Source organism: Botrytis fragariae (assembly GCF_013461495.1).
Source record: "Botrytis fragariae strain BVB16 chromosome Unknown tig00000045, whole genome shotgun sequence".
Classification (NCBI taxonomy): domain Eukaryota; kingdom Fungi; phylum Ascomycota; class Leotiomycetes; order Helotiales; family Sclerotiniaceae; genus Botrytis; species Botrytis fragariae.
The window spans coordinates 916019-943756 of NW_023500991.1; the positions used below are offsets into that span (position 1 = coordinate 916019).

Consider the following 27738-nt stretch of genomic DNA (forward strand, 5'->3'; position numbering starts at 1 on the left):
GGGTGTTTGATCTAGCCCTAGACTAAGATCTGGAAATCTGCATCTAATTGGATCTAGTTGGATCTAATTGGATGGATCTGCAAAACTGAAGTTAACTTGACAGACAACGTTGGAATAACTTTTTAGTCTTAAAATTAAGCATGAAACTTTATCTTCCGTTTTCTCAATGTTTCTACCTGCCAATACTCTCATCAGGCTAGTCTATACATGGCTTGGCTTGGATTCAAGTGGTTTGACAGCATTTGCCATGAAATCTCTTAAGGACCTGGCAGTTTAGATCTCTGTCAAGCAATGACATTGGCTAAATGATCAGTATGTAGGTGGCCACAAGATCGAGCCTATGCCCTCATTGGCTTTTCCAGTGATGGTTCAAAATTAGTTCCAATAACCGATTATGAAAAAACATTAGAAGAGATTTTGTGCGATTTACTTTTGCTCGAAGGAAAGGCTCTCTCGATGTTTTATTAACTCGGTCTGATAAATTCAGGTCTCAAGAGTTATTCTTACCTTCTTGGACCCTTAACTGGATATCCTCATCATGCTGGGAAAGCGCAGACAAGATTAAGCGCATAGCGAATGTCGATTTTGGACATGAAATGTAAAGGTTGCACACTTGAAGCTTCGATGGAAAATGTTTGAATCTCATGGGAACACAAGTGGACACTGTTCAAGATACTGCATGGACAACAAACTCACAAATGAGTCTGACTCCTGCCCACACTTTCAACATGCTGATCATTTGCAAGTCAAAAACCCAAACTGTAGCAAAGCTCAGATATTGAGTTCGTTGTCTATTTGTTTTTTTCAATAATATTCCGCACATGAAGATGAAACCATATTAAGACTTCTTTGGTACCCATATATTTGCGTTCAGATGAAAAAGATTCTCAAGGGAAGAACATCATCCCAAGATATCGAATCTTGGTCAAAGCATGCCTCAAAGCCATCCCTAATACACGGAAACAACTTGGATCAATGGGCCCCCTATAGCAAAAAGGAAATTTGGAAGGATCGGCACTTCAGTTGGTATTTTCGACACCCTAAACTCACATATTTTTTGATCATCTTCACGAGAGTTGCGGCCATTGTTCTACATGCTTCACATTACAATCCGAAGTTTGATGCATTGGGCATAACAAGACTCATTTGGGTCATCTTATTACTCTTCTCGATTGATGTTTTCACTATGCAGCTCACTTTAGGATCCACTACGAGATAGGGGGTATGTAAACAGGAAAATTATCATAAGCTATGTTTCTATCAAGAATTATCTATAAAGGCACGGAATTACAAACCCATAGCTGCTCTGACAAATTCGAGATCCAAGCAAGTTCTGAGAGCTTTACACCAATTAAAGTAGCATGGGAATATTGCGTGGTTCGATATGGACAGAATCTCAGTGAGATGGGGACGACGGTATATTATTTAATCCAGAATGTCCGAAAATCCGTACTGCGGCCCAACACCCAGAGTTTCTCACTCTCCAAATGTAACTTAAACCCTAAGAGGGGTTTCGATTCCTGACCACAACTAGACCATTCAAATCGTTTGTCTACATGTTATTAGCCTTTTACCGATAGAATCAAGACAAAGCCTCAGCGGAAAATTTGAGATCAAAGGCTATGGAATAGACTCGGCAAGCTGTCATGAAAGCTTATTACGCTAAGCTTGTGCAAACACGAAGAGATGATCCTGTTTCGCAAAGCAGCATACAGTCAAGCAAAAAGTGTATCAACCGAATACAAGACCGCTATTGAGGCTAGAAAGGATGCTCGAACTGAGTAAGAAAAGAATCCGAAGGGACAAATGTCAAATTTCTGTAGAGATCGGAGAGCAAGCTGGCCCAAATAGATGAAAAAAGAAAAATAGTTGCGGATCTAACGTTGAAAGCCAGGACGTTGCTGAAAGCAAACTAAATAACCGGAGAAAATGGCGGGCTGTAACCCAGAAAGTAGCTCAACAAGCAAATAATAGAGAACATGCGAAGAAGTGCAAGCCCAAACAAGTTGCGCGAAGAGAGCAAGATTGGAACGCAATATACAAGATCCTATAGAAGCAGCTCAGGATAGAGGCATGAAGAATGTGCTAATATCAAGAAGAAAGAAAAGCGAGAAACACAAGCAGATCTCGTTCTCGCAGCTAGAAATGCCAACCGCACGAAAGCCGAGAGAGCTTCCAAAAAAACAGCCAAAGATTCTGAGGAATAAAGGGGTTCAATCACTCATGTAGCATTCACTCAATTTAACTTCACAGCCATCTGCATTGAGCAAATCCTACTAGGTATTTTCCATCATCTCGGCTTTAACAAACCATGCATAGTTAGCAATACAATGTACCATCGCAGCTGGAAACAATGCTCGGAAACCGCGTATTTTCCGCACCCTAAATCCATTCCGGAAATACACATACAGTGTCATCAAAACTAAATTTAGCCCCTAAATATCTTCAAGCTACCGATCCTTCCTTGCCCTTCATTCCGGACTCCGGAATCCGGGGCTGAAAATCCTACATCGTATCGGATTCCTCGTGTTAGCACTCCTTTACATTATTAAAACTTTAAAGATTCCTACCCGCCCATCGTCTAAGATCATCTCCAGGGTCCGATTTAAACGAGAAATCACACGGCTTCGTTCCGAGATCTTTTAGCGGGGCGAATGACATTCTTCATGGAAAATTAGGAAATAAATGGATAGCCCTAGATGCGGATCCTGCTACTCTGTTCTCCACTTTGTTGTTTCTCCGTCATTTCCACGATTTCCACCTTTGCCGCTTCGTCACATTCACATTCACACTTACAGTGGTGGTTTGTGGATACTAATTGGAATGTTGGGTGATGTGAAGATCTGGTGATATTCAGGCGGTTTGGTGGGTACGCTTGGGGCGGCGAAAGTTATGAGGATGCTAGATTTTGAGGGATTTTGGGATTTTCGGGGCCTATCAACTGAACGCGTGTTAGATATTCGTAGTGCTTGGTATACTCAGAGGGTTGGGAAAATTCACAGGATTGAAGGGGTTCGAGAGATGATGGATCCTAATACAATTTTAAACCTTTTGAGTCTATCGGACGCTATGCAATCATGTGTGTTCATGGTACCTCACATCCCCAGATGATTATGAACTTTCATACGATGGATGGCAAAAATTGACCGAGTGTAAAAGTAAATACCTGTGCATCTATTGTGCGGTATTGTGCGATATTTCAACCTCTCACGAAAATATGACCTATCCTATACTGTGTTATGCACCAGGGATATTCGTCCTTAACTCCCAAGAAGTGTAAGATGAGAGGGTTGAAATGCGGCCTGGCCTATAATTCTTTCCATATTATAGAAACTCAAACATGAGAGATAGTTTATTGTTCAATTTAAATTTGTACTTCGTGAATGCCTTGCAGCATACTTAACAAGTTTATGACTTTGAGGTGCGACTTACTTAGTCCATTACATACTAGACTAACATCAACTCATCTATCATATCACAATCACAATCAAACACAAAAGCCATAAGTCCACTAAGCAATATATATTCATATTCATATACTATATAAGCCCTGAGTAAAGTAACCACCTTCCCATCCGCTCAAAGATATCCAAACCAAGGGAATAAAAGCAATCGAATCGAGTCAGCAAGCAAGTTCTGTATTCCTATGCTTTTTCTCTGACTATTCAGAAATCCAAAATAAACGAGTGACCATGCAGATACTCAATATGTACTGCTCGCTCGCGAAATAACTCGGAAGGAGGTAAAGCAAGAATAAAATAAACAAATAGATGAATGAATGAACAATTGATAATAGATAATAAAAATTATGTGCAGTGGTATGAATGAAGGTACTCTGCGTTTCTCATGACATCCGTGATAGTATTGAGTGGTGTGTTGTAATAAGCGAGAGGGGGTTGAAAGATGTGAAAAGGCATCCTCATGAACGAACAATTAATGCGATTAATGATTCGGAACTGTACAGGGCAATAGAGATCTCTCAAATTCCAGAATCATCCTCAGCAAACAACTGAGTAGGAGTATAAGCATTCCAGTTTGCACAAGTATCCTCAAAAATAGCAGTGTCGCTCATACCGACCGCAATCGAGCTTTGAGACTCCACAAATTGCATTGCCAATCCCTCAGATGCGTGCCATGCGATATGGCAATGAAGGAGCCAGGAACCAGGGTTGTCAAGCTTGAATGCAATGGCAAGATAACCGTTTCCGGGAAGTGCCGCAACGTCACGACGTGGAGGATTGACGAGGTTGAACTCGGCTGGCGACGTGTCGGGATCGAACACATCAGCTTCTTGAGCTACGATATAGAAATCGTGGCCGTGGAGATGAATAGGATGCCAAATGCCGAAGCCGGTGAGATCTTCGATGACATAGACGACCCACTCTTCGTTGGCGCTGGTTTGCTCGAGAGGAACAACGTTGTAATCAGTTGGGAAGATTGTCTCGTTGTTGAAAATCTTGAGAGTTGTTGGGGAGCTCCAGTCGAGGAGTAAGCTACTTGAATTGATGGTCCATGTGAAGTAGTTGGTGAATGCGAAGGACAACTGTTCGTCGACGAGAGAGTATCCACCAACGTCCAATGCTAAGTGTGGAACAAGGCTGGCAACTGGCTCATCCTCACAAGTGCCGCGGGGCGTGGTTCCAACGGAGGTAGGATCTGCGGTGCTGGAGCTATCGTATCGGAGGATACCTGTAGCATTTGCTGCTTCATTGTTGGCTGAGCAGGCGGTTCCCCAATTTCCTCTAATCCAGTAGTTGTCTGCTGCCGCATTGGCTTCAACAATAACATCGTATCTTTGACCAATACCGATGAGAAGAGTATCAGTAGTGTAGGGTACAATTGGAACAAGATCATTGGCAATGACAGTAAGTGTGTGTCCATCAATGGCGAATTCGAAGTGACTGTCAATTCCAACATTGATCAATCTCAATCTATATTTGGTCCCTTCGACGAAAGTCAACTCGAATTTCTTACCACCACCAACGCAGTTAGGATCAGTAGAAGCTGAGCAATCGAAGATGTTGGTTCCGTTCATCAAATTGTTTTCAAGTGCTGGAGGGCCGCCGAGTTTAGCGGAATCCCAAATTTCGAAAACGGATTCATGTGCCCAATCTTGGAGGAAAATTGCACCGACGTCTTCATCATAGTCCGCAGTAGCAGGACCGTTGATAATCAAGGGACCGAAGAGTCCATCACCGTATTGAAGAGAGAAGTGAGAGTGATACCAAGTGGTTCCATATTGGGTAACTTGGAACTTGTAGGTCAAGGTATCTCCAGGAGCGATAGGACATTGAGTTACCCCTGGATTTGATGTTAGTTATTTTTCGATAGAAGACAGGGAACAGTTGTGGAAACAGAGAGGAGGGAATATGGGATAATGTGGGAGAGAAAGGGGGCATGTTCTTGTGATCGCATGATCACGATCTATTAAAGACATACCGGGTACACCGTCGTATTCGAGACTCCCTAGTTGACGAATTCCATGCCAGTGAATAGATGTACCATTGTATTCAAGATTGTTGGTAACGTCTGTAATAAAGGTAGTTAGTAAGGATAATCAAAGCTTAGAAAAAAATGATTTTCGAGGACCTCAAGTTGTGAGGAAAAAGAGGTTCTCTAAGTAACTGGAGACTTACGGATTACAAGATTGTCACCCCAGTCTGCTATGATTGCAGGTCCTGGAACAGTTCCATTGAAGGTCATGGCTGAGCGAGTATAACCATCAGGTGCAATAGTAGAGTTTTCAACTGAAAGCCAGTATTCTGTATATCATGTCAGTGATAGACTAATGAATCGGAATTTGATATCACATACCTCTGGTGACTCCGGTAGGAGTAACATCATACCAGTTGGTATCGATGGAATACTCTCCCCAGCAAGATCTGGAAGTAGCTGAGTTTGCACAAGAGGCAGTAGTGTTTTGACGAGGAGTGAGTGGTGAACGAACAGCTGGAATAGCTGATGCAGATGCCTGTGCAAAGAATGCAGTGAGGGCAGTAAAGAGTGTAGAATACTTCATTATTATGAATTAGACAAAAAGCGACTGAAAAGATTGTGTTCTCCAGATAAGGAGTCGCGAAGAAGAGACTGTGGTGAGGATGAGATGAGGAGTGAAAAGAGGAATTCCATGGCGAAATATCTTGACTTTATAGAAAAGTGAAGCTCTTGAAATTGGACCGTCCCGTCAGCTTCGTGTCCACCTCTGAGCTTAGGTTCGAGCTGTTGACGGCAACATAATGAAGTCCGGTATTGTCCTGTGATGGCTCGAGTAGCCTTGAATGCTTTGTCGCCGTGCTGGGTTGCATTGCATGGGATGTATACGTACTCTCTCAACCCCAACCATGTGCAGTGTGTCTGTAGACTCTTTGCTTTTGTTGCCAATGACATCTCTTGGCTTACGAATGTGGTAAGTCAAATGCATGGTGAGAACCTCAAGATCCGTCTGAAATATGGAAGGGTTGAGGAAATGGACAGTGCTTCCCAACGTGGAGCTATGCTAGCGCCATCAAAGGTACATTAATAGATTACTTCAGGGGGAAGACAGCAGTTCGTGCCGAAAACCGTGGAGACATATTCAAAGATCATCTGCTGTTGAAACAATTAACATTCGTCAATCCTTTTGGCTGGAAGGATTACCACATCCGAGCGTATTCGATGATCTGCCTTCATCTCGGTCTTTCGGGGCCTGACAGAAAGTTCGTTGCTTGAGGTAGTGAGCATAACAACTCGGAGAATTATTTCTCACATTGTGGTTATAAACTGCAAGGATTCACGGGGTGGTCAAGCCACTCTTTCCTCATCGGTAAGTCCTCACACGTCAGTCACAATCGATAACTTACACGGCGCAACTATTGCTTACTGGTGGCTGCAGGTACACAAATTATAGATTTGTGCTAAAAAAACCACAGTCTGTAAGCCTCCTGGTAATTCTCCTCAGCCCGCAGCGGAAGGCTTTCGCCCCCGGCTTGGGTTACATATTTCATAACCGTTGTCAAAATAGATAATAAAAGTAACTTTTTATAAAATTGGTTCCAGAATGATGAGTGAGTGTACTAATGAGTAGTAGGCACGATCTGTCGAGTTAGTAGAATTTCATACTCAATATGCCCACTCAAAGTTTCCTTTTCCTTGTACGTCGTAATCGTGCTGTTGCATATAAAATCTTTCGGGTACCTTACCGAATCTATAAGACGACGCCTTAAGGTTTAGGATTAAGCTTGTATGAACGTAGATTTCAGATTTGATTAGTTTCCGTTTGCTTGAGCCTCATCCGTATTGATCACTTCCTAAAACGCATTAAACTCTGAGGAAAAGGTAAAATTATATGATGATCTCCGGACACAGCACAGATGCAGTCCACGTACTACTCAAATATCCCCAGAAAAGTCGTAATCCAGTTGGAAAAGGCAAGCAAAAGGGTTTTGGGGACCGTCTGTGCACCTTTATCTGGCATGGGTTATGATTAGGGGACTTGATAGAGCTTACGACGCTTTTCAATATCAAATTTTTGATACCACCCCGCGAATAGTGTATTGTAGTATAGTATTGTAGTATTGTCGAGGGAACCCCCAGCACCGGTAGTTGACCGAGAAATACCAAGACATACCAGTACTTCCCATCTTCCTAATCAAGATTGTACCTACAGACATTGCACAGGTTGTAGTTAAAGAGCCGGACCGGAACTTTCAAAGTGAAGGAAATGTCCGGAATTTTTTAAGGTAAAGAAAATAACCAGCAACATACATCATGCAAGAATTTGGGTCGATTGCGTTTAGTAGTTCGATTAATTCCATTAGTTCGTGAATATTAATTTGTAATTTTTTACAACATATCATTATCTTCAAGTTTCGGGACCGTAAGAGAATGTCAAGAATATAAAGAATGAAGAAAACGGTGTTGTATTGCGAATAAGCGTTGATAAAGCTAAGAGTTCGGTTTTTGATAGGGCAAGACGAAACATCCTCAGGAACTACTGAGCCACATGATTGATGGAGCTTACGGAGTAAACAAGCAATGATCGTGTATCCACAATTCATCGGAACCTTACTTCCTGATGGTGGAGCCATTACTACGACTAACTCCTCCTTTTTGCCGAAGGGTTTGTGAAAAGTAGACCCCCGAGCCTCCCTCCCCCTCTCCCCCACTCTGTATGGAACTACCTTAACAATACTAAAGAAGCAACAAAGAACAGCATCTAATATATTATCAAAACTTTGATTCCTTCCATGGTAGTTTGAATTGCCATCTCGTATTTCGCGAGAGATTTCTTCAAGTACATATCACAAAGACTTTGTGACAAACTGTACCGTACGTAGATAACACTTTATTACGCGCTGAAAAATTCGGGACTCGGAATTCGATGAGCTGAACTAAGAATGATGTCGGCTCTCAAAGGAGGTAATGATGAACAAAACAAAAAGGAAAGTTGTACAAAGTACGTCGTAAACAAGGGAATGCAGGGTATTCCACATGGTCACAGGGAATCTAATCCAGATAAGATCTCATTCAGATGAACCAGTCACGATGGTAACGCGGTTCGGCTTAAATCCGAGATTGGGTTTCAACTTGCGCGCTTGTCCTAATAATCCTTGCGGATATAAGCATTGCAACCTAATTGTTCAGATGGGAACGGCTGTAAAAACGTGAAGGCGCTGTCAGCTCTTACGGTGACTATTGATCTCGCTAACCTTTCTGTCCAGAGGTAACAAGGTAGGTTTAGAGTCACTTTAGCATATTCCTTCAATTTGAGCCTGTCATTCTGAACCCTGAACACCACGAAGTTTTGTGATATCTTGCTTACATACGAAGGATAGAAGTAGACCACGGGAACAGAGTGCTGCCGTTGCTCGTGTCAGCATTGCCTTTGATAATATTGGAAAGACTTTGAAAGGGCCCAAGACTGCAGTATGGATCGATTTTCTTACGACAAAATTTGAAGCAAGGTTGTCTCGTGTTGCCCCTGTATCTGTCAATATATTCGCAAAACATTATGAGGATTTGTGTCCATGACAGCAATAGCGCGAACTTCGTCTTGTTGCCCCTGATAGGAACACAATACGCGATGGAGTCGTTCTCATCTCGAAAACTCGCATGGTCCTAAATCGTGAACGGAAAAATTGTGTCCGGCGAGTAAATAATGAAAAGGCCACAATTAAAATTTCATTTAGAGAGAAAAAACTTGGTATGCTTCAGATCCACACACACACACGATAAAAGATTTTGAAATATTTGAAGGTGGAGAGATATAAATATGCCAAGATTTGAATTGGGCAGCCAAGGAAGCCTCGGAGCATCCGTAGAATCATTTTATATCTCCTATCTTGGTCGAATGTTTGCGCAAACAAACATGAAGAACATGTGAAACAACTCGAATTTTGCCGTTTGGCTCAATTCCAATTTCTATCAATGGATAATTAGCATCTTTGGCGAGTAGCATGTTCAAAGACAACTGCGACAAAGCGTTGAAAGAGCTTGGAAGACAAATTAATGAACAATGTGATTGAAAGTATGCATCTAGAAACATACACTAACTTTGTTTGCTTCGCTCACAACCGAATTTTGAACAAAGAAACCGAAATGCATAACAAGGTAGCAGAAATGAGGGGATCTGAATAATGCCCAACCATAGACTGTTTTCAGATCACATCGTACCCATGATGCATCAACCCCTCCTTGGTGCATTCTCGATTCTTTCCATATCGGTAGACGAGGCATGCAGAGTCGCCGCGACCATATGGCTACTACCTATGTTATCTGCGGATATTTCTTTCTTTGTCACAATCTTTGGTAGATATGTCGATGGAGAAGGACCTCGACTTGTAATCTTTTGAACCTCGCAACAGTAAGTTGATACCACCAAACTCCACGCTAAACAAGCAAGCAAATAACCATATCCCAAACTCTCACAGGTAGTCCTTCTTCTTGGAAGTTCTCGTATATTGGTTCATCCTCCATTCAACATCACCATCCTTATTCTCCAAAGTTCCTCCTCTAATCTCAAAACATCTCATCGTCATGCGAGGTCCAACTTCTGCGAGTTCCACATTTTGATATCCCGTCTTAACGAACACATGGTGTCGAACTTCAATACTATCTTCAATGTTCTTGAATGTGACAACTCTGCTTCCGATTTTCGTTTTGTTCGTAATCGCTTCTCTTGGTGGAAAGATGTGTTTCAAGATTTTGACGATTCGAAGACCCAATCTTGATGTAAAGCCTTCAAAGATTAGATGGGGATAAGACTCGCTGACCGTACCACGGGAGCTATTAGGGATGTCATGGCGCAACACAACATTGTGTAGAGAGAATGATATCGTGGGCCCATGCGGAAAGTGGGATAGTGTCAAGGCCGTCGGTGTACCACGATGTTCATGGAGGAGGATGATATCGGAAAGTCCAGATGCTTGGGCGGATGTAATTAGACTTGGTAAAATGAGATTTCCTCGATTTAGACGGATTGAAGTTGGTATCAATAATCTGATCTCTTTCGCAAAGGCAGAAAGTCTTGATGAAGGATCTCTTGAAGTTGTGATCAGTACTCTGGGATCAACGATTCCAGAAAGTTGAGCATATTCATCATCCAAGTCAAGTTCTTCATTTGCCGTCAAATCTGGTCGTGATTCATCATATTTATAATCTTCTCGTAGTTTTTTATCATTCGCAATCGATGGATCTAAAGGTTTGCCTGATGCTAAAGAAGCTCGAAGCTTTGCGCGCTTTTCACTGATCTCAGCATCTCGAAGTGTCAAGGCTCTTCGATAGAGGTAATCTCGTCGTTGTCGAGCTTGTTTGCGCTATAGAACACAACATGTATTAGTCAATTGGATTTTGGAACAACATTGCAGGGAAATATATGATGATTGATATGAATACAACTTACAATCATTTTCACAATGGGTTTCCAGCTTAAAGAGAATTTGTGTTTTGAGGGGGGTAGTTTGAAGCTTTTTTGTGAGGTAGTCAAGCAGAAAAAAAAAGTTTCTATCACAAACCTTTATCGGCTGGTATCGGTATCAGTATCAGCACGCTAAGCACCCAAATAGCAATGTCACTTATTAGTAAATGTGAAATCCCACAATCAAAAAAGCAACTGTGCATCTCTTCTCGAGTACTCCACCAACCCGACCAACATTGGTAAAATACCTTCTGGGCTCCTCAATATTATACAAGAGATATCAAACTTCTGCAGGACAAGTTGTGAATTACAGTCAAAGTTACGATAATGACTTGAAAGTCTTGTCCGGCTTTCAAGAATATCTCCAAAACCTTTGCGCCGCCCTCCCGCCACAAAGGCTACCTCTACAAACATAAGGAATTTATCCAATCTATTGTTAGTATTAATTTCTTATTATATTATAGCGGGATCTTCAATGGTTGATCCTGATGTCTTCTGCTATTCCCCTGAACTCCAGCTAGTTCTAACCTTTACTATTTTGTGTAGTATCTTGACATACTGTCATCATGGAAAGCGCTTTCGCCCACGTTGGGAACCACCTCATATCCGATTCTGCTGCAGCAATCAACGCCGGTGCTGATGATCTCTCAAACATTGATCCGGATGAAAGCTTGTTATATGGTCAATACGGAGGCCATGGTGGTTTAGGATCCAGCAGACGAAGAAGCGATGATGATGACAACGAGACTGAAGTATTCGATGACGATGATACCGAGAGTCTTGCAAGTGTTCCAGTCGATGGTATGAAAACTCTTGGGCTTCGAGGTCTTGAGGATGAGAAGGAACTACCAGCACACGCATGCGCGTAAGTTGAACTATCAACGATCTAAATTGTCCTGAGCCGGGCTGATTTGATGTGTAGATATTGTGGAATTCACTCTCCAAGCTGTGTGGTTAAGTGCTTAGGATGCAACAAATGGTTCTGCAGTGCCCGTGGAAACGCTACATCTTCGCATATTGTCAATCACCTTGTTCGCGCCAGACATAAGGAAGTTCAATTGCACCCAATGTCGACCCTCGGAGATACTGTACTGGAATGCTACAACTGCGGTATAAAAAATGTTTTTCTCCTCGGCTTCATTCCTGCGAAATCGGATACAGTCGTGGTTCTTCTATGCCGTCAACCTTGCGCCTCTGCTCCATCTTCGAAGGATATGAGTTGGGATGTGTCCAAATGGCAACCGTTGATTGAGGATCGATCCTTTTTGTCTTGGCTTGTCTCTCTTCCTACGGACGCAGAACAGCTTCGCGCCCGACATCTCACGCCGCCAATGATTGCGAAGTTGGAGGAAATGTGGAAGGATAATGTTAACGCTACTCTTTCCGATTTGGAAAAGGCTGCTGGAATTGATGATGATCCAGCCCCTGTCCTTCTTAAATACGATGATGCCTATCAATATCAAAATGTCTTCGGACCTTTAGTCAAGATCGAGGCAGATTACGACCGCAAGCTTAAGGAAGCCCAATCTGAAGATGGTTTAATCATTCGTTGGGATTATGGTTTGAATAACAAGCATTTGGCCAGTTTCATTCTTCCAAAGATAGAGCTTGGCGATGTAAAGCTCGCTGTAGGCGATGAGATGCGACTCAAGTACAAAGGCGAGCTACGACCTGTATGGGAGGGTGTTGGATATGTGGTCAAAATTCCGAACAATCAATCTGATGAAGTTACCATTGAACTCCGAAAAGTTGGCAACGATAAATCAGTCCCAACAGAATGCACTCATAACTTTTCTGCCGATTATGTCTGGAAAGCAACATCTTACGATCGCATGCAGTTTGCCATGAAGACTTTCGCTGTAGACGAAATGAGTGTGTCAGGATACATTTTCCACAAACTTCTCGGTCACGAGGTGGCCGCAGCTCCAATGAAAATTCAAATGCCCAAGAAATTCAGCGTTCCTGGTCTACCAGAATTGAATAGCAGTCAAATCAGCGCCGTCAAGAGCGTATTACAAAAGCCCTTGAGTCTTATTCAAGGACCTCCGGGAACTGGAAAGACAGTCACATCCGCTACAGTCATTTATCATTTGGCTAAGGTAAATGGTGGCCAAGTTCTTGTATGTGCTCCTTCTAACGTTGCCGTCGATCAACTTTGTGAGCGTATACATCGAACTCAACTCAAAGTTGTTCGTCTTACAGCCAAATCCCGTGAAGACGTCGAGTCATCTGTTGGTTTCCTCTCTTTGCATGAGCAGGTCCGCATGAATGATAGCAATCACGAATTAGCCAAACTTACTCAGTTGAAGAGCGAGTTGGGAGAATTATCAAGTCAAGATGAGAAGAAGTTCAAGGCATTGACAAGAGCTGCCGAACGTGAGATTTTGAGCAACGCTGATGTTATTTGCTGTACTTGTGTTGGAGCCGGAGACCCAAGACTTGCCAAAATGAAATTTAGAACAGTGCTCATCGATGAGTCTACTCAATCCGCAGAACCAGAATGTATGATTCCACTCGTCCTGGGATGCAAACAAGTAGTTCTGGTTGGAGATCATCAACAATTGGGACCCGTTATCATGAACAAGAAGGCCGCAAAGGCAGGTCTAAACCAGTCACTCTTCGAGCGTTTAGTCCACCTCGGTCTCAATCCCATCCGACTTAACGTTCAATATCGTATGCACCCATGTCTTTCCGAATTCCCGTCTAACATGTTCTACGATGGTTCTCTACAAAACGGTGTCACAATGCAACAACGACTTCGTCGTGATGTTGATTTCCCTTGGCCTGTAGCCGATACACCCATGATGTTCTGGTCCAATCTTGGCAACGAGGAAATCTCTGCTTCGGGTACTTCTTATCTCAACAGAACTGAAGCCTCAAATGTTGAGAAGATTGTTACTCGATTCTTCAAAGCTGGAGTACAACCTGGAGATATTGGCGTCATCACTCCATATGAAGGCCAACGCAGTTATGTCGTGACATCTATGCAAAATGCTGGTTCTTTTAAGAAAGAGCACTATAAGGAGGTTGAGGTCGCTTCTGTGGATGCCTTCCAAGGACGAGAGAAAGATTTCATCATTCTTTCTTGTGTAAGATCTAACGATCATCAAGGTATCGGTTTCTTGAGTGATCCTAGACGTCTCAATGTAGCTTTGACGCGTGCCAAGTACGGTCTTGTCATTGTTGGTAATCCAAAAGTTTTGTCAAAGCATCCTCTCTGGCATTACTTGTTGCAGCATTTCAAGGATCGTAGCTGTCTTGTTGAAGGTCCACTTTCAAACTTGCAAACATCGCTTCTACAATTCAGTCGTCCAAAGACAACTTACCGCGGCCCACAACGTTATCAAATGGGATTGCCCCACAATGGCCGAAATGGCAATAACAAAGCCCCTCCACTACAGGATTTCACTGACACTGGTTCGATGATGAGTTCTGCTTTGGATGATGTTTCTTCGGTCCACTCATCTCATCTCGGCGGCGTGGGTGTCGGATCCGCTTATCCTGCCGGCTTTGGTAACTTCCCTCTTACCGGTCTTGACAACTGGCCTGGTCTTGATTCACGAGGCCCACGTGCCAATGGTCAAAAGGGTCGTGGGCGTGGACCTGAGAGCATAGCTGGAGAATCTGTTGCCGCCAGTGAGTTCACTGATGTCACAAGCAGCAGTGTTACAGATGGCAGAGGCATTGGCCAAGGAGGTGTTAGCCTCGGTGTCAGCGTTCACGAAGGACAAAAGCAAACTAGCTTGAGTCAATCTGACCGCTTGAAGCGATACGTCGAATCAGGTGGTCGCATTGCTGATTACAAAACTGGCGATGCTGGCAGTGTCTTTGGCACGAGCTCTCTACTCAGTGGTCGTCGTTTCGATGACGATGAAAAGAGTGTTTCTACTGCATTTGCAAGCCAGATCGGAGGAGGTTATGACTGATTCTACGTTGACAAGGTCCATTCTCATAGGACGTCATAATCATGATATACTAAGAATATTCCTTCCGGATTAACAGATGGCTCTTCGCTGCTCTGTGCGGCCAGCAACAAATATCGAATTTCATCGATCTATCCTTCATCGATAATCGACCTTCCAAGTTCCGTACCTACAAATTTGGCGCGTGAGCATCTACACATATATCATATGTAGGGAGGTTTTTACTGCAAGCATGAAATGCCAACCAAGCAGACTGCTAAAGTGTCGAAGGAGAGAAGATGAGAGTGGTGCCAAATTTAGATTGTTTATGGCCGCCGGGAGATTGCTTTATAGGGGAGAGGATATTTTGACGGTGGCTGATGTGGTTGTTCTAAACGAGAGACAGAAATCTTTTGATGGTGAGGTTCATGATCTTATTCTACATGTAATATTGTAACATTCATTTCTCAAGCTGATGCTTATGGAGAAGAATGCTATCAACATTAGCTTTGGTTTGTTACCATGCATGCAAACAAGATAGATACTGGCACACTTGCAGTACCTTAGAAATTTCAACGCCTTGCTAGCAAAATTGTACCTCAAAGTGATAATGTGAGAAATGTATTTTATCTTGACCGCTCACTCTAACAAAAGTCCCTTCGAAGACCCTTGTGGCAAAAATGCCAATCGTGAGTTCTCACGTCTCACATTCCGAGATCCATATAGAAAGCAAAGATTCCTTGACTGACAGGGCTCATAGAAGTACCAACACACACCACTGAAATCGCTGCACACGCCGCTGTCGCAGCTAACAATCTATTTGCTAGCCAGTCTCTTTCATTATATTGCAAGCACCAGATCGAAGGATTATAGCAACAGACGAGGTGATTATACTTCGCAGTGAAGAACTATTAGTAGCATCGGAGCAATCAGAGCCATTGCACTTGAGACGCTCCATCTATAAACGCTCGAAGATTACTTTCAAGGTCTCGTCATCGTGGACCGCATTGGCTAATTTTGCTTTAGTAAGGCCAGACTATATACTGCTATCATTATTGAACACCACAGATATAGAGGATATTATCAATTGCATGTTTGACTTTTTTAGCTCGCTTGCGGCCCCTGAAAGCGTTAGCATCCTTTGCTAAGTCCCGCCTTTGCAAGCAGTCTAATTTGTTCGCATATCAAAACGCAGTGGGGTTTTCAAGTTTTCTATCGCTCTTGAAGTAGCCCATTGTTGTTTTCTGACTATCTACTTCGAGCATCCCGACTACTATATCTATCCCCTTGATGACCCATCGTCTTTCTATGTGTGTAATGACAACCATACCTCTCGTGAATGAAATCATTAACAAGCACTCTCTTCTTCAAACGCTTGATAACTAGGAATCAAGTTCCCACCGCTTTGTAGTATTGTAAAGATGTTGCGCGTGTTTGTGGATGAGTTGAGTGGTGTTTGGAATGTCATGGGGGATTAGCTAAAACTACAAGTTCAAACCAATTTTCAATGGCAGGATTGACATACTGGAATCACTTGAACCTGGCTCTATCAGTAGGCGAAGCTCATACTCTACGTTGTATATGAGATTACTAATAGACAATGAGTCGATGAGCTTGAGGTTGTGCAAGTCTAATTCTATGAATAGAATCTGTAGATCTTGCAAATTCTCCACTATTGATCTGAAATCGAAGATTGCATTTAATTCAAACTTCTTGTGTACTCAATATCTGTGCCTCATCCCGTAACTCAACTATATTGGAATCAGATTCAGGTGACTCTATATAAACCTTTGCTTCCCATCTAGACTGTAAGGATAGGTGGACTGAAGCTATCAGAAACCATGATACCATTTTATAATGGGTCACAGCTTCAACACTTGAATCGAGTCTCAATGATTACCGCCTAGTTTTTTATACTTATGTCAGTCTAAACTTCACCTCCATAGTGCAGGTCCCTGGAAAGTCTAGAATTCCACGATTTGAATCATCGTGATGCAATGAGAAAGAGAACTGAACATACCTTAGATAGCCATGTCTTCTGAAACTTTGAAGCCGCAATGGTATTTGTGGCGTACATTATCTGAGATGACGGTCAAAATCTGAGGTTTAAAAGTTTAGTATGATGGGAACGGATCATCTGGTTCTCGTCTTAACTACCACTCAAGAGGTAGCTATGTAAATTTGAGATGGAAAGTGGTGAACACAATCATAATGAAAGGGTAATCCCTCGCTTCTTGTCCTTTTAAAAGTCCTTTATTCTTCTCTAGATTCCTATGGAAGACATAGTCCTCGAAACTTCGTTGCGGTCAAATTCTGAGACCTGGGCTATGGGGTTACAACCTTGAGCTCAGATTCGCCAGCTTCTTCTTTGTCGGTTTGCAAAATAATTGTTTTGGAGCTCTTTTGGCCAGCTAGTTTATACTTCATGCATTTTGTGAAACAGTGAAAACCGCTTGAAGGTTGATCAACACTATGAGACAACTTGTACAGACCCAACTCAAATACCATGCCCTCATCATTTCGCTCCTTCCCTCCTTACATACAAAGCTTTGCCCACGGTTTTGCGAGTGATATTGCCAGTTTTCGCGTTGAGACAAGGAAAAAGATGCCTCTCTAGCGACCTATGATGTACTACTGAGCCTAATTGTTGAATCTTCCGAGCCATTGAGCTTTAGTTGGTCCCATTCACAGCGATAACATGATCCTTTTTGACATTTCTCATCGATCAAACATTCCTTTCAACGCCACTCCACCCTCCGCTCCACCGCCGAGAAGTTCCTTCTCTCACGACTGCCTCTTTTCTGAAGCTAAGAGAAAAACCAACCTTAACTGGTCTATTGAACTGTTCTATCAACCAACCCTATCTTGCTTCATTATAATTGAACACTACACCGCAAGAAGTTGAATTGCAGCTATAATTTGATTTATCAGCATTCCCAGCACTCGCCGACTTCGTTCCACCCAACGCATTGTGACCTTCATTTCTTTATATGAAATGCCACTTCAATCTTCGACCATTCTCCGACAACAACGGACGATAATTTGCCAATCTCCATACCCAACTCTTGCTCCAATCCATGAGCTGTCAAACTTCCAGACGAAAGTTGTCGAATCGTCAAGTAGCTTAGAAAACAAATAAAAATCAGGATGAGCCAGCAATCACGCCAAGATATCTCACCTAGTCATCAACGTAGATACTTCTACTGGACTGCCAAATTTACACAGTCTCAACATCATATATTAATTTTCGACATTAAAACCAAAGATTTTATAATCTACCTTGAGCCATAAAGATCCCATGTCTTCAAAATCCTCGCAATGACACACCCGTCCTAAACGCCAAAAATATGCAACCCCGCTTGAAACAACCGGATTTTTAATCATCATCCATTGGCATCTCGTCATCAATGTATCTGACCAAAGTAATTCTCATCTCAGTTGAATCATGACCCCTAAGGATATCACTGATGAAGTGAGCCTCGACTTGCATTTGCACCATCTCCAGTGCACCCCTCAAAATCCCACAGAAGATATTCGAATACCATAACTCATCTTGTGCTCTTCCATCGTCTGGCAATTCCACAAAGTCGGCCAAGGGGTTTTCTTCGAATATTAGGGAAAATTGTTTGTTATCGCTCGTCCAGTTAGATACCGCCGGGGTGATGTTCAAAAATATCTTAAACCCAACCTATTGTTTCTATCAGCACTATGCTCCGCAAAGTCCGCACAATACCGATTGAAACTGTACCTTGGAAATCATCTCCGCAGTCTCTCTGAAGTTCGAGCAACGTCTCATGGTATTTGACTTGGCAAGATAATCTTCGATTAAACGTAGCCCAATATTATAACCCATCTTATCAAGTTGTTTGTTGACTTCTACATAATCGTTTTCGTAATCTTTGCAAAGTTGTGCGACAATGGTTCCATAGGTAAGAGTGACTAGCTCGGCATTGACTTTGTCTACACGACTTCTGGATGCTGATTAGCCATCGTGAGATATGGCAAGTGTTTCTTGTGCTGCTGGTGTACTTACTTCCAGACCCTGAGTTGCGCATTAGTATATGTCGCCTTGATGACCGACAAGAGATTACTTACTCCTCGCCCATCCTCGCGGCTTTGTTGGAAGCCATACTTGTGTCTTATAATTCTTAAACTACACTTGAAATCGGGTTGTAGAATCAATTCATGTTACGAAGCTGCTCTTGCTACATGATAATATCCCCATTGGAGCTGGAAGCTGGTCCAGGCACAAGCCGGATAGGCGGCCGCACTTTAGCGTACTTTTCAGAAATTCATATTGCGTCCTGCTATTGAGCCTTGGTGCCAACAACGCGCAGCTTAAAACATCCATATCATTTCTCGAAAAATCACGCGTAGCTTGAAGGAAGAAGCTATAATCATGTCTTCTGGAAAACGTCCAGCTTCTGGGTCCTTTGGATCATCTCAGATGGTTGTGAAGAGACAGAATGTAGGCAATGACAGCACAGCTTTATCCACCACAAATGGTTCAAGTGGCAATGGCGCGCTCATTCAAGCAGTACGTACCTATCAATATTTATGGAATAATCCGCTATCTGGGGGCGCCTGACTGACCTTTGTAAAATAGGTACCTCGGACGAGTGGTTTGCAAGCTCCAGTAATGCAATTGGAAGGACATTCAGGAGAGGTATTTGCTGCCAAATTCGATCCCAATGGAAATTATATCGCTTCAGGGTCAATGGATAGATCAATTAGTGAGTAATACATATGCATTCTTCGTTGCATATATACTGATTTTTTTTGGCAGATTTATGGAGAACATATGGAGATTGCGAAAACTACGGAACTTTAACAGGACATAAGGGCGCAATATTAGATTTACAATGGTCGCGCGACTCGAGGGCCTTGTTCTCGGCATCTGCAGATATGCATCTAGCCAGTTGGGATTTAGAAACGGGTACAAGGATACGAAGACATGTTGGACACGAAGAAGTAATCAATTGCATGGATATCAGTAAAAGAGGAGAGGAACTTCTCATAAGTGGATCAGACGATGGGTATATAGGCATTTGGGATCCAAGGACAAAAGCTGCTGTCGATTTCATCCCTACTGAGTTCCCTGTCACGGCTGTCGCATTAGCTGAAGCTGGAAATGAGCTGTATTCTGGTGGAATCGACAATGATATCAAGGTGTGGGATATGAGGAGAAAGGCTGTGGTATATTCTATGCTTGGCCATCAAGATACGATTACATCGCTTCGCGTTTCACCGGATTCTCAAACACTCTTATCAAATTCTATGGACTCGACGGTTCGAACATGGGATATCAGACCATTTGCGCCCACTGAACGACATGTCCGAACCTTTGATGGCGCCCCGGCGGGAATGGAGAAGAATTTGATTCGAGCAAGTTGGGACCCAACTGGGAAGAAAATTGCCGCTGGTGCTGGAGATGGCACTGCTGTTGTTTGGAACAATGAGAACGGTAAAATATTGTACAAATTACCTGGTCACAAAGGAACGGTTAATTGTGCCGAGTTATCACCTGGAAAAGATCCTATAAGTAAGATTTCCTCCTCCAACTCTGCACCTTATGTTACTAACAATCTCTTAGTTCTTACCGCTTCTTCAGATCGTACATTACTCTTGGGAGAATTGAAGTGAGATGGTACGCAGAAGAAGGAGGTCGAAATCAATGAAAAGATACCCAAACACAAAAATCTTGCAGAAACTCGGAGTTTAGGAATCAGGAACTTTGAAGCTTACGAAAAGCTCTGCAAACCATTCGGGGGGCGTTGAGGGAATGGGGATTGCGCATGCGAGTAGGATAAGCCTTACAGATGATTTAAATCGACGGCAATGGTATAATTGATACGAGAAAGTTGGAAGACCTGAACGAGCGCGGATAAATGCTATGAAAAATATTCACACATTTACCCCTCACCAATCCAAATCAATATATTTGGTTCAAGCCACTCAATATATTACTGATTAAAATAGCCACAGTACGAGATCTGCAAAATTAGAAATTTGTATGGAGCTGGGTGGCTGGATCTTATATCTGTAAAAGTATGTAGAAGTACAGATAAATGTGTAAATTGTATCATCAAACACCTATGTAAACACCAAGAACACCTCACATGTGAATTGAATGAATGCATTCGTGAGGTGCATACCATATTTTCATATTCCTTTTCTACTGAAATCATTACATACTTAATCATCTATCTACCTACCTACCCATCTAGGTAATCTAGATGTTTCTAATCCGTGCTCTCTGCATAAATCATAGCGTTTTCTTCAAAACTCCAAGGTCTTGACCTTTCATCATAAGCAGCGCGGTTAATCAATTAGACGAGCTCAACCCCCCTGAAAAAAAAGAAAGGAAGAAGAAATTTGATTGGTGGGTCACAGCCTTCACCTGAAACAGACTTAAGATTTGAAAGGCTTCACCTCGAACTAAATATGTCCCAGGTCAAACTTCAATTAGACCCAAACAAATTTAATCTACAAGTCACATCCTTACATCCCTGAAATGCGGCTCGCAATTGGAAATATGTCAAACATCTTGATATGCAGGGACACTGTTATTTTCGTCGCAGATTTATCCGGTATTGTATCAAATTATTTGCTGCCCATGGCCATCTTCTAGTCGTCTTCTATGAGACATGAGAGATCAATGATTATTAGCCAGCTTCTTGAGGAGGTTCTGTCGTTCTTTCTCTGCCTACCAAAATAGAGTAGTGACTGGGACGAAATTAACTACCTGGTACAGTCCACTGAAATCATCATCATCGGCCAAAGCTTTTTCTCCTATCCTGTCTTTTTTTGTTCGCATCTTGTTTATATTTGCATATCTTGCTTGACCTTGAAGTCCGTGAGCTGTGTTCTCCGTTCCTTCTTACCCTTACGTCCCTTTTTAGTGGTCAATTTCAAAGCAATTTCTGATCATTCGAGACTCACTCGTAGAGCGAAGGAGTTCTCTCTCGGACGTTTCGTATCCTTCTCTCGCTCTTCACTCTCTTGGTCATCTCTTGGTCTTTGCGCTTTCTTTTGTGCATCTGGGTTTGTTACTTTACATCACAGTTTCCCCATATTCTTTCCGGATCCTTCTGCTGCCTACCTGCATATCCTGTCGGTTGGTGGATACTGATTTGCGAACGATTGCTGGCTTTTCGATTCGAGTGTGCAATGAGGACGGGTAGATTGGTTTACTACGATAATTTCACCTTTTATTCGATCTAATGTCTTCGTGTTATATCACACAAGGTCGTGTTGACAGGGCCTAACCTCTCGCTGTGGAAAATAAAAACAACTCGGGGGCGTCGTGGGTTGCGCAAACAACAAAAGCAACTCAGTTTTCTTAAGAAGGAAAAATATTGTTTCGATCATCTAGGCACATTGTCTACATTCACTAATTTCGCGACACATTTCGAAGTAGCATATCATGCCTCCACGACAGTATGAGAGTGGACAGAGGGATGTGCCATCAGGCGAATCAGAAAGGCGTCAGTCGAGGTTGGAGGAAATTCGAGGGGGGCTAAATTCGTTGTTTTCGGGACGATCAAGCATTGAGGCTAGGAGTCCTTCCCCAGAAAGTCCTAAAGCTCCACGATTAGTTGGCCTTAGCAATCTGCCATCAACTCGAATCCATATTCCGGGCCTTACCATAAGTCGAAGCTCGACGCGCCGAAACTCTGCCGCTGCTGAGCCAACATTACCTCGACATGAAGAACGTCGTCCACCACCTGTCGCGACTCGTTCCAATAGTAGACTCTCACAATCTACACAACTTCCGGCAGTTTCGTCTCCAATCTCAACAATACCACCTCGAGTGCGAAGACGATCGGAGCGAAGGTTTCTTAGTGTAGATCCTGCTGAGCAGCATCTAGCCGATTTAGCAGATAGAGGTAGGAGAAGAAGGGGAACTCCAAGGGGAACGCAAGAAAGTGGGCGAGGGTGTGCGCCAAGAATCAGGAACAAAAGAATACGCCAAAAGATATTGCATTCCTTGATATCTGGGCTGGTATGTGTTACATTTTTCTCCACACCCTCTTTTCCCCCACAATTTTCTAATGTTATTCTTAGTTTCTCGTTTTAGTGCTCACAATATACCTCGCATTGGCATTATCAAATAAAGATGAGAGCCGAGAATTTCACGTTCTCTTAATTTTGATTATTTTGATAGTTACTATCTTCTTCTGCCATTCTTTGATTCGCCTCTGTATGATGATCTTAAAACCGCCGATAGAGGGAGAACCAAATCCACGACGTCTTCCGTCGATGGTTGGACCTGGAGGTTATGCCGAAACCTCAGTCCCTATACCAGTCGCGCTCGCCAGAGATGAAGAAGCAGCGGGCATTGAAAGTCAAGCTACGAAAGTGCCTCCTCCAGCTTATGGATTATGGAGAGAGTCGGTGGTAAGTAACTTCAATCCGTAGTGAAGACGTGACATGATTAATCTAACAGTATATATAGAGGGTTGATCCAAATCGGATTTTCTGGCAAAGAAACGAAGCGGCATTAAATCGCTCCATCTCTCGAATATCCGAACGACCCTCGACGGCTAATCGTCCCCCGTCATATATGTCTGATGATGGTATTGATTATGTAATTGAGGCAGCACCTCGTTCAACGGTCACGGGAGAAGACGTATTACCTCGACATCCAGCTGATCGATCGGAATGGCCTCGTATATCTAACTAAACACGTCCGGTAAACGGACATGAAACAAAACACTACGAGAATGGGCCCTTGATGGGCATCATTCGAATTCTTTAAATGTTTGGGGAAATCAAATTTCACAATTTTGGGCTTGGAGATGTGGAGTTTTTGATTTGATTTGATCTGGGGCGTTTAGATGCATATACCTATGGAATATTGATAGCGTTTAGCATTGTGTTTGGAGTTTTTTTTTCTCTTTTGTTTCTGTCTTTCTACTTTTTGGAGGTGGTATCTCTCGTGGCTCTTGAGTTGGTCATGGTTATTTATGTATAGTTGGTGGGAATGTGGAAAGGGTGTTGAATATGGAGGGGGGATACATGTATAGTATTACATACAGTATTTGGAGGGAGGTGTGGTCGGAGTAGAGAAAGGCAGAGATTGGAAGTCTAGATATTAGTCTTGGCTTGGATGCAGTGATGGTGGATCGATTGAATGAACGAGATGGATAGATGGGTAGATGGGTGGAGATGCTAGATTCTGGAAGAAACGTGAATATAAAATATATATGCAATATCACAAGTAACAAGTAATAAATTTCAAAAGAGCCGCATGGTATTACAGTAACGCGTGGGAGTTCGCATTGCATGCATGTGTAAGATGTCTTGCTCGGGTGTGTGGAGGTAGATTGATTGGATTGGCTGATTGTTGGGTGCATGTAGAGTAGGTAATTAGATACTCGGTAGCTAGGTGCCTGGAAGGTGTAGGTAAGGTAAGGTACGAAATGAGATGCGTTTATTTATTTCTTCTGTGCCAAAGCCGGGGGATCGGAAGGATGGATGGATGGATGGATGTAATTGCACTGTACAAAGTATGCCTATCTAGACACAGGGACTCTCCAGATACTGTAGATAATCCATGATTTCATCTCCTGTAATTATAAATTTGTAGGTTGGTGATTGTAGATCAGGACGGGGTACAAGGACAAATATACCCAATATGGCATTCAGAGCGTCTGGATCTTGATACATTCTTGATATCTAGGTAGGTAGGTAGGTCGAAAAAAATAAGATTGGGAAAAGGCGGCAAAAGGTAAAAGACTCGGGAGAGAGTGGAGGTTGGGGGCGGCGCAGCGAATCTTGCTAGGTATAGGTAGGTACTCCGTACATATGCCTCCGCAAAAGCTTCGAGGGGTGGTACGGTGGCCGGGTGGGTGAGGGGGAGAGGTGAAGGGGAGGGTGGTAGATATGGGAAAGGTGGTGGTGGGTATAGAGGATGAATGGAGGATGTATCATTAATTGTGAGCTAGATGTTGTATTGTGTCATCTTTTCCGGGTGTTGACTTGGATATGGATATTCTCGGTCGCCCCGGCTGGACTGAGCGCTTAATGATGAAGCATTGGAAGTTGAGCATCGGGTTTCTTGGTAACATACTGTGGTGTGATGGTAGAAAAGTTCTGTGTGTTCTAATCCTTCCAAGGTATCGAATTTCAACATGTGATTTCGGAGCTGAGGAAGGATTTTGTACGGAGTAAGTATAAGTGGAAAGGATGGGAACGTGAAAAGGGATTGATGGACGATTAGATATTTGAGACTATACCTAGTTTCTGTAGTTTCTGTGATGTGAGTGCATGGGAGCATGGTTCGTTCTGTTATAAACGAAATTCAATACGAGGGGGCTTTCACTCACTCACCTACTCCGTGTTTGCCTGACATACTAGGTCACCACTCTCCTGACAAATCAATCTGATCAATCAGCCAATATTTTGAATTCTATTACTCGAGATCAACAGGCGAATTGACAAAGTTGACAGGAACTTCTGACTCCTTGGAATGTACGATGAGATTCCATTCCAATCATTCCATACTTTCCTCAACAGTAAATACCAAGTTGTTAGTTGGAAAGTATATCCTCCCGTATCATAGCGTGTAGTATTTTATTGGTATTACCACCCAAGTAGTGCTCTGTGCCGTACCGTACCCGTAAAATCGTAAATTGCTAAAAATCAACCGATATTGATTGATTAACCCCCCATTCCAAGTATTCAAGTTATTCCCATTATTTGCATTATTTGGTCTATTTTATCTATTTGAACCAATCACATCTATCAATTTCCCCCATTTCCCATTCATTCCCATTCATTTCATTCCCACTAGTTCGTTTATCAAAATTCACGCGTGTTTTTTTGCCCTGCCCTGATCCTACCTACCCACCTTGAGACCACCCACCTTGGATTACCATTCATCCATTATTCACCATTAGATTTTCCATTGGGCGGTTAAGCTAAACTAAGTCTGGCACTAGTCACCGTATCCTAATCCAGAAGCTAATCTCTTCCAGGACTAGACCATTCTCAAGAATTGGGATCTTTGCTAAGCTAGAGTTTTCCAGGTTACAAAGGGACATCCTTTTGGAAGTTTTGCCTTCCGAAATCCCTCCACAAAATAAAAACCACATCACACACAATTCTGCAGTCTCTTTCGCGAAACGTTTGTATCACGGGAGGTAGAAGGAAGTAGGAAGTAGCTGTTGTTGAAGGAAAGGTTGATATATTTTCCAAGAACGGGAATTTAAGAAGGAAAAAACAAAGGAATTCTATTCTGTGAGTACTTGCTTATTTTCATTTCCTCTTTTTGATTCGTCGATGGTTGGATTTTGTTTTGGGAGGGGGGAGAGTGCGAAAGGGAGGAAAAGGAAACTACTTGAAAGGTCTGCGCCGGCTTTGTACCTCTTACGATCCTACGTTCTCAAGAGTCGAACAATGTCTTTTGGTGGTGGAATAAACCAAAGAATAAGGTGGCACATCTACTTGATGATATTCAAACCTATCCAACATCCGATCTCTCCATCCTCAGTATTACGTACAACGACTATCCTTACCATTTGAACAAACAAAATCGACGAAAGCATATCAACAAAGTGCCACGATATCAATCTTATACTCAAAGGTTGCACAGCATTCGTACACCCTGCAGCCTGACGATGATGCTGGTCATACAACTGAAACGTTCTTTTGGTGGATGTTTCAATGCGAACTTACCTCATCGCCAAATATTCTTACAGCAACAATCACCAGTATGCCGACTTCGACAGTTGAGGAATGGTTAAGATCAGATCGAGTAGATGAGTCACCGCATAGATGCAGGAGGATTGTTAAAGAATGGGAATCGAAGGATGGTGCCTTTGTTATTTGCCGTGCTGATGATGGAACACAACAGACACATAAATTAGTAGCCATGTCTTCATTATCTCGTCGTGCTTGCTACAAGTAAGTCCCTCCACTTTCTCTCAGACATTATGGGATGCTTAGCTCTGGAACTTGTCTTCCTGGCGACATTCCAAAGAACTCAATACTTCTTTGGTGTTGTGCAACATTCTTGTTTCAAAGGGTAACACTAACATTGGTATTTTCAGGTGCGGAAACGTTGGTCATTACGCTGAAGTTTGCGCTTCTGCTGAACGCCTTTGCTACAATTGTGAGTACATATCAAACAACCTTCGATAATGAACAAGACTAATACTTTTGGTAATTAGGCAAGCAACCTGGTAAGCCTTCAAAAGCAAAGCACAGCTTTTTGTCATACTAACGCGAGGTAGGACATGAATCGAATGGTTGCCCATTGCCAAGAACTACCGAGGCTAAGCAGTGTTACCACTGCCAAGGTTTAGGACACGTTCAAGCCGACTGTCCAACTCTGCGTATCAGCGGAGCTGGAACCACCGGTCGATGCTACAACTGCGGTATTCCTGGCCATTTGGCTAGAGCTTGCCCAAACCCAAACAACGGAATGCAAGGTCCTCCACGTGGACTTGGTGCTCCTCGTGGTGGATTTGGCGGTGGATTTGCTCCTCGCGGTGGATTTGCTGGCGGACCTCGCCCAGCCACTTGTTACAAGGTAAGCAATTTTCTCTCAGGTTGCCACATGTCCCGAATCTTCCGGTAGCATGCCATGTCGGCAACACTTCGGTCTAGGGCCTCGGTTACATCGAACTAACTCCTGATAGTGTGGTGGTCCAAACCACTTTGCCCGTGATTGCCAGGCTCAAGCCATGAAGTGCTATGCATGCGGAAGAACTGGACACAGTTCCCGTGAGTGCACTAGCCCTAACGGTGGTGTTAACAAGGCTGGAAAGACTTGTTATACTTGTGGAACCGAAGGTCACATTGCTCGTGACTGTCCATCAAAGGGTCTCAATGATAACCTCGCTGGAGAGGGTGGTGCCGGCATAGTTAGCAACATGGAAGGTGCTTCAATTGCTCCTGTTGCAGCTCCTGTTGCATAGGTCCTTTACTAGGGAT

The 27738-nt window shown here is 43.0% G+C and overlaps 10 protein-coding genes across 10 annotated transcripts; 6 read left to right on the forward strand and 4 right to left on the reverse strand.

Annotated features, from left to right (window-relative positions):
- Positions 1-1686: 1686 nt before the first annotated feature.
- On the forward strand, positions 1687-2207 carry Bfra_003490 (uncharacterized protein; the record flags this gene model as incomplete). Its single annotated transcript, XM_037333896.1, has 3 exons — positions 1687-1781; positions 1870-2005; positions 2070-2207. The coding sequence occupies 3 exons, from the start codon at positions 1687-1689 to the stop codon at positions 2205-2207; spliced, it is 369 nt and encodes a 122-aa protein (XP_037193983.1).
- A 1772-nt stretch (positions 2208-3979) lies between these two features.
- On the reverse strand, positions 3980-6019 carry Bfra_003491 (putative extracellular dihydrogeodin oxidase protein; the record flags this gene model as incomplete). The annotated part of the gene is made up of 4 exons (XM_037333897.1): positions 3980-5301; positions 5440-5529; positions 5637-5762; positions 5815-6019. The coding sequence occupies 4 exons, from the start codon at positions 6017-6019 to the stop codon at positions 3980-3982; spliced, it is 1743 nt and encodes a 580-aa protein (XP_037193984.1).
- Positions 6020-6021: 2 nt separating this feature from the next.
- Positions 6022-6421, reverse strand: Bfra_003492 (uncharacterized protein; the record flags this gene model as incomplete). The annotated part of the gene is made up of 2 exons (XM_037333898.1): positions 6022-6294; positions 6326-6421. The coding sequence occupies 2 exons, from the start codon at positions 6419-6421 to the stop codon at positions 6022-6024; spliced, it is 369 nt and encodes a 122-aa protein (XP_037193985.1).
- Positions 6422-8378: 1957 nt separating this feature from the next.
- On the forward strand, positions 8379-9009 carry Bfra_003493 (uncharacterized protein; the record flags this gene model as incomplete). The annotated part of the gene is made up of 3 exons (XM_037333899.1): positions 8379-8434; positions 8499-8642; positions 8814-9009. The coding sequence occupies 3 exons, from the start codon at positions 8379-8381 to the stop codon at positions 9007-9009; spliced, it is 396 nt and encodes a 131-aa protein (XP_037193986.1).
- Positions 9010-9902: 893 nt separating this feature from the next.
- On the reverse strand, positions 9903-10885 carry Bfra_003494 (putative u3 small nucleolar ribonucleoprotein imp4 protein; the record flags this gene model as incomplete). Its single annotated transcript, XM_037333900.1, has 2 exons — positions 9903-10793; positions 10880-10885. 2 exons carry the CDS (start codon positions 10883-10885, stop codon positions 9903-9905), a joined length of 897 nt encoding a protein of 298 aa, XP_037193987.1.
- A 575-nt stretch (positions 10886-11460) lies between these two features.
- On the forward strand, positions 11461-14820 carry Bfra_003495 (putative atp-dependent helicase nam7 protein; the record flags this gene model as incomplete). The annotated part of the gene is made up of 2 exons (XM_037333901.1): positions 11461-11759; positions 11817-14820. 2 exons carry the CDS (start codon positions 11461-11463, stop codon positions 14818-14820), a joined length of 3303 nt encoding a protein of 1100 aa, XP_037193988.1.
- A 3352-nt stretch (positions 14821-18172) lies between these two features.
- Positions 18173-18926, reverse strand: Bfra_003496 (putative trafficking protein particle complex subunit 3 protein; the record flags this gene model as incomplete). Its single annotated transcript, XM_037333902.1, has 3 exons — positions 18173-18484; positions 18545-18767; positions 18892-18926. 3 exons carry the CDS (start codon positions 18924-18926, stop codon positions 18173-18175), a joined length of 570 nt encoding a protein of 189 aa, XP_037193989.1.
- A 269-nt stretch (positions 18927-19195) lies between these two features.
- On the forward strand, positions 19196-20439 carry Bfra_003497 (putative wd repeat-containing protein; the record flags this gene model as incomplete). The annotated part of the gene is made up of 4 exons (XM_037333903.1): positions 19196-19333; positions 19403-19529; positions 19583-20338; positions 20390-20439. 4 exons carry the CDS (start codon positions 19196-19198, stop codon positions 20437-20439), a joined length of 1071 nt encoding a protein of 356 aa, XP_037193990.1.
- A 1783-nt stretch (positions 20440-22222) lies between these two features.
- On the forward strand, positions 22223-23482 carry Bfra_003498 (uncharacterized protein; the record flags this gene model as incomplete). The annotated part of the gene is made up of 3 exons (XM_037333904.1): positions 22223-22801; positions 22864-23196; positions 23255-23482. 3 exons carry the CDS (start codon positions 22223-22225, stop codon positions 23480-23482), a joined length of 1140 nt encoding a protein of 379 aa, XP_037193991.1.
- Positions 23483-26515: 3033 nt separating this feature from the next.
- Bfra_003499 (putative zinc finger protein gis2 protein) lies at positions 26516-27722 on the forward strand (the record flags this gene model as incomplete). The annotated part of the gene is made up of 5 exons (XM_037333905.1): positions 26516-26706; positions 26853-26914; positions 26973-26984; positions 27036-27334; positions 27444-27722. The coding sequence occupies 5 exons, from the start codon at positions 26516-26518 to the stop codon at positions 27720-27722; spliced, it is 843 nt and encodes a 280-aa protein (XP_037193992.1).
- Positions 27723-27738: the final 16 nt, after the last annotated feature.